Source organism: Orbicella faveolata, unplaced genomic scaffold, assembly GCF_042242905.1.
Source record: "Orbicella faveolata isolate gen_17 unplaced genomic scaffold, um_ofav_v1 contig_2, whole genome shotgun sequence".
NCBI classification, from domain to species: Eukaryota; Metazoa; Cnidaria; class Anthozoa; order Scleractinia; family Merulinidae; genus Orbicella; species Orbicella faveolata.
Window position 1 is genome coordinate 21,530,620 of NW_028301547.1, and position 5,524 is coordinate 21,536,143.

The following is a 5,524-nucleotide window of genomic DNA, read 5'->3' on the forward strand; positions in this document are numbered from 1 at the left end:
ATAGCCAGATGACTGGAAAACCCTACAGCAATAGAAGTGATTTTAATAAGCCTGATCAGTTGTCCGAGCTTATTGTATTAGATAGGGCAGTTTTCAGTTGAATGTCGTAAAACCAAAACCAAATTAAACTCTCTGCCCGATCACATGAGACAGAGATAGACAGACGTTGGTACTAATAAATACTCGAAGCAAAGATATGTAGACGTCATGAATTTGACGCGACGCGTGGGGAAACGTGTGCGAGCGAGTCATGATTAGGTTTGGATTTACTTCTAGTTGCACGACAATGTGGCGAGGGTTTTTTGACCTAATCATGTAGCGTAGTAATGTAAAACGAAAGAAAAATGGAATTACTTTCTACGATCAAATGAAATTGTTTAAAAGCAAGAATAAGAACGCTGAATCGTGCGCCTGAAAAGCATGATCCTGCATGGTCAGTTACAACATTTTATATTTTTCAGATTGCTTCTTTGAAGAATTCATTATAATGAAACTTTAAAAGACAACTAGGAGTATTTCATAAAAAAACAGCTTTTAAGTTGTTATTCACGTTTTTATACAGCGAACATATGTTATTTTTTATGTCGATCAAATTCCTATCAAGGTTGACATAAAATAGACGATGCTGCCATGATGAACCTAATCATCAAAGAAATTAACAATTCAAATATGCATTGGTGGGTCTAACGGAGAAGCTCGGTAAAGGCAGAACGCTAAAAAAAGCACCAATCATTATCATTTCAGCACAAAATGCACCAAAAAACCACAAGGTGTTTTGTTTTATAAGAAAGGTTAAGCACGGTGTTTGCAGCAAACGGCAAACGGCAAAAATGAAACTTGTGCCGTCCCTCTTCAGTTGTGTGTACAGTAGAGAGAAATTACTTGTATTTGCAATGAATAGTAGGAGAAGTTATTCCATTTTTGTCTGCTTTATTTACGGATTAGAAGAAAAGAACTCAAATTCAAAGTTGTCTTTGCCGTTTGCCGTCTGCCGTTAACGTCATGCTTAACCTCTCTGTAGACAAAAGAGGCTGTTCGCAGGTTAAAATTTTGAAGATGTAAGATCTGTCGGGGGTCAAAATAGATGGGAAAAGGGCGCTTAGGACGACAACTTGATAAGTGCACGCTCGCTGCCAGCTTCCAAGTTGCCCTTGTTAGTCATGATTATGATTCCGGATGTTTTCTTCGGCTTAGTTTATAATCTGGCCGCTTCGCTGTTGTTAGCCTTGCAGACTTAATGTTTCTGAAAGTTTTCTGAATTACGTGGAAAACCTTATGCTAATTACCAAACTGCGTCGAAAACTGATGACAGGGAAAGCGTCTCAGCAAGGGTGTTTGGTGAATGAAAACACCTTTCTAGTAACGAATCAAATTTAGCTCAGATGTTGGCTAAATAAATGACAGAATTTTGCAAATGCGCTTATTGTAATGTAATCCACAAGCGTCCATGAACGAATATCTATTACTCTGTATGTACTTACTAGCACGTTTTTTATTCTGTATTTTGCCCGTTCAACTCATTGAACGGGCAAAATACACTCTACGTTTTCTTTTGCTTCGTTGTTACACCCCAATGCAAAACACAATCTCTTTAGGAGCCTTCATTTCAAGCAAATCCCGAATCTTAATCGCGAAACAGCGGGACCTGTATACCGCCTTTAATGGTTCAGAGACATGTACAAACCAAAGGTGCCAATTAACTTTTTATTTATTTTCCCGGCTCAAGTTGACCAGTTCTACTTGTGTCTTGCAACGTAGAAAGTTACTTTCAAAGATCGTTTTGAAAATCCTTTCTCTGCTTATTGGCATATAGTCTCTGGTTATTTCGGGTTAAAGGGTAAAATAAAAAAGTAATAAAAAAAGATAACATTTTGCTCACGCACAGCCACAGCTTGACATAACTCATTTAAGGAACCCGACTAGGGGCATTAATCGTTTATAGTGACTAATCACATCGAGGATTTCAACGCCGGACATAACTTAAGTCAGTTTCTTTGTTGTGTTAATAATTTGCAATAGAGGGCGGACACCTGCAAACGTATGTGTATAAAATTCAGTTCAAGTTTCATCTTTCGAATCCTCTTAGTATCTCAAAAGAAAATTGTTTTCTCGTTATGGTATAGAGATTTAATGGAATCTTCTTCTCCGATTCAGTTCTGCCTCACTGAAAGGGCTTTGTCACGGCTAAACGGACACGCTCAGTAAATTCGTCCATCGGCTTTGTGGCTCAGTTTCAAGCCCATCAGCATCATGAATAATTTCATTTGCAGCTCCCAGCTACACAACGCAAGTTCCAAACCTTCAAAACTAGAAAATCCGCTTTATTCTTCAATCGTTGCTAATATTGTCTTCAATGGCTGTCTCTGTTATACGACCATCATGCTTAACATTGTCACCATCCACGCTCTGCGAAAAACATCTGCTCTGTCAAAATCCTTAAAAGCGTTCTTGCAAAGCCTTGCTGTCTCTGATCTTGGTGTTGGTTTGCTGGGTCAACCCTTAAATATCGCTTATCTGGTCGCATTATTACGATGCAACTTATCAAATCATACCATCCGTGTCGCTTGGCAAGTAGTTCTGAATATTCTTTGTCTATCTTCCTTTTTTTGTGTTATAGCCTTAAGTACAGAAAGATTCATTGCCATTCAAAAACCTCTTCAATACCAGGATATTGTTACTCAGAAGCGCGTTTTTACTGCCGTCATTGCAATATGGTCTTTAAGTGCATTTCTAGAGCTATGTTTTTTCGTTCTTCCAGACAATACCAGTGCTGTGATTTTTCTCATGATCGAATTCGTCTGCTTTGTTGCAACGACCTGGTCTTCTTACAAGATATACTTAACTGTGAGATACCACAACACACAAACACAAGCTACAGTACAACAGTTATCAGAAAACAGTGAAGTTGTAAAAATTGCCAGTACCCGCTCTGTCCAAAGTACGCTTTTGATCTATCTCGCATTTTGGGTTTGTTATCTTCCTCGATCCTCCATTTGGATTGTTCGTCAAATACAAGCAAGAAAAAGTGTAACTGTCACCATATTGGACTTGTTCTCGATTACCCTTGTTCTCCTTAATTCCTCTATCAACCCCATCATCTACTGCTGGACAATGAGACACATTCGACATACCATAATGGGCAGCCTTCGAAACATATTTCGGAGGCAATAATTTTGCTTGTCATTGCACGATCGGTCTGCACAGTTCAGTGTTGCAACGGCATTGTCTTCTTACAAGACGTTGTGAAGCTCTGTATTGCGACCATCCTGTATAAACATGTTAAGTCTTTTAGGGTTAAAGTTAAGATTATAGACTTTTGCTGGCCTTAGCTGCATATGAAAATCCGGCACCCTTCCATACGAATCAAACTACTGTTATAAGCACGTTGAATGAGATCTCGGTGACTGGTGTTTCTAAATCGTCTATTGCTGGACAATAAGACACATTCGATACATCATAGTGGGCATCTTTCGATAAATATCTCAGAGGCAATAATTATACTTTAATATTTTGCATTTGTACGATCGGTCTGCGTGGATTGTGACAATTCGCCTTAATCACAGTCCGCCATGTTGGATGCAACGTCACCATTTTTCGCATGAAAGCGAGGCCACGCGTGTTGAAACATCATGGCTGAGTCAGCGAGTACTTTGATTTCTTCAGAGTTTTGGTACTGCAATCTGGTGGACATACCGACAACAATATTTACGTGTGACAGTGACAGTGTATATTGGCTCCGGGAAGTCCACAACAACAGGAGAGGATGACAGTTCCGGTTGGACCTCCATAGAACTTTCCTCACCAGAAGCTTGGCCGAAAGTTGATGCTATGGATTAAAATGAAAAACATAAAAATACTTCTGATTATTTTACGATTTTAACCAAGGAATGTTTAAAGAAATATCGACAACAATATGTACCTGTCACAGTGACAGGGGACGATGGCACGCTTACATCAAACAATCGCACTCGTGCACGCGGTGGTTCTCGCTTTGTGGGAGATTTTCTTTTCCTGGGTGATCTTGACCAGCAAAAGATACTTGGAACTGCATGCTTCTCCAGAACACGCTTCCCTGTTAAAGTTGTCTGAAAATCCGCTTTCTTAAAGTGTACAGAACATACTCTTGTGCTGTTTGTTATCTGCAGATGGACCAGATCATAATAATTAATGTAAATACATGTGCGCAACAATGACATCGATAACCCAACCAACTTACCTGGACACTTTTGCCCACGTCTCGCCGTATTTTGACAACCCACTGCTTTCGAATGGCTTCATCACTGGGAAATTGGTGAAAGGTATGATTTGGAATATTTTTAGCGCGATTATTTTTACATTGCGGCACGCAACAGTGATCTCCGTTGGGCATGATTGCAGATGATCGCCTTGTCTCCTCGATCGCCGGAAGTTGACTTTACACGCGTGGCCTCGCATTGATGTCAAAAGTACATGACGTCAATCCAAGATGGCTGCTGTGCGATAAAGGCGAATGACATTGCTTTCTGCTTCTTTTTACAAGTAGCCTGCAGCCACACTGTGTATAACGTGTTAAAATTAATGGTCCTGCTGGATTAACAGTTTAGAACTTTACACTTAATTTTGCTGGATTTATATATAGCTGCATATGAAAACCACCATTACATACGAATCAAATTACTCATAAACAGTCGTTTACAGATATTTCAGTGACTGGTATTCCTAAATTCCACGCTCAACTCGGTCATCCACCATTAAAAGATGTCACACATTCGAAACACAGTGAATTGATATTCAGAAGCGCATATGAGCAGCACACGGCTGTTTACTAAAACAGAGCGCATGTTAATAAAATGGAGAACGGACCAACCATCTGTTCAGTTAAGTTTTGTCCTAACTTAGTATTGTTAAAAGTTATATTTGGCTACTTTCTTGATGTTTGTTGTGTTTTTCACCAAAGTAAGCATTGCTGAATTCGCAATTACTGATTGTTTAATCTAATTGCACAGGTAGTAAGTAAAGTAAGTGGAGTAAAACCTTTATTTTAGTGTCTATGTGTTTAGCCTAGATAGATAGGTCTGAGTGCTAATCACTTGACGACTGTTAAAAGAAATTCCCGTTTACGTTGGTTTCGCATTAGTACGCTGCGCGATTCGCTTGTGCCACTTTGTCATCCAGTCAGAAGTAATTAAAACCAAATCCAATCCTGATTCGCTCGTACACGTTTTCTCGCGCCTTACGTTAGTTACATGACTTAGCTTCGAGTTAACTGGTTCATTGGATGGTCTGTGTTCTTTGTGGTTGGTCTGAGTGATTACTTTGGTTTTAGAGTGGTCTTCATTTGAGCGTCGAAAAGTAATAATTGGTTTTGCATCACTATGCTACACGCTTGGCTAAAAAACTAGAGCCATTTTCTCGTCCAATCAGAAGTAAATTTAATTAATATAATTTAACAATCGTAACTCACTCGCGCATCACACTCGTTTTCCCGCGCTTTGCGTCCGTACACGTTATAACTTTAAGTTAATTTTGATTGGTTCACTGATAC

General features: G+C 39.3%; 2 protein-coding genes across 2 annotated transcripts; one reads left to right on the top strand and one right to left on the bottom strand.

The window, feature by feature from the left end:
* Positions 1-2,250: 2,250 nt before the first annotated feature.
* On the top strand, positions 2,251-3,171 carry LOC149112406 (melanocortin receptor 4-like). Its single transcript, XM_089288622.1, has one exon. The coding sequence runs from the start codon at positions 2,251-2,253 to the stop codon at positions 3,169-3,171; it is 921 nt and encodes a 306-aa protein (XP_089144748.1).
* Positions 3,172-3,520: 349 nt separating this feature from the next.
* On the bottom strand, positions 3,521-4,513 carry LOC149112407 (THAP domain-containing protein 1-like). The gene is made up of 3 exons (XM_089290481.1): positions 4,217-4,513; positions 3,920-4,139; positions 3,521-3,826 (listed from the first exon to the last, which is right to left on the bottom strand). The coding sequence occupies exons 1-3, from the start codon at positions 4,367-4,369 to the stop codon at positions 3,660-3,662; spliced, it is 540 nt and encodes a 179-aa protein (XP_089146607.1). The 5' UTR covers positions 4,370-4,513; the 3' UTR covers positions 3,521-3,659.
* Positions 4,514-5,524: the final 1,011 nt, after the last annotated feature.

What these genes read in the sequence shown, in the direction of transcription:
- LOC149112406 (XM_089288622.1), top strand. Translation starts at nt 2,251, where the DNA reads ATGAATAATTTCATTTGCAGCTCCCAGCTACACAACGCAAGTTCCAAA.
- LOC149112407 (XM_089290481.1), bottom strand. Translation starts at nt 4,369, where the DNA reads ATGCCCAACGGAGATCACTGTTGCGTGCCGCAATGTAAAAATAATCGC. An exon ending in ACGTGGGCAAAAGTGTCCAG is followed by an intron (nt 4,140 to 4,216) that starts GTAAGTTGGTTG and finishes GTCCATCTGCAG; the next exon opens with ATAACAAACAGCACAAGAGT. An exon ending in GTCCCCTGTCACTGTGACAG is followed by an intron (nt 3,827 to 3,919) that starts GTACATATTGTT and finishes TTTAATCCATAG; the next exon opens with CATCAACTTTCGGCCAAGCT.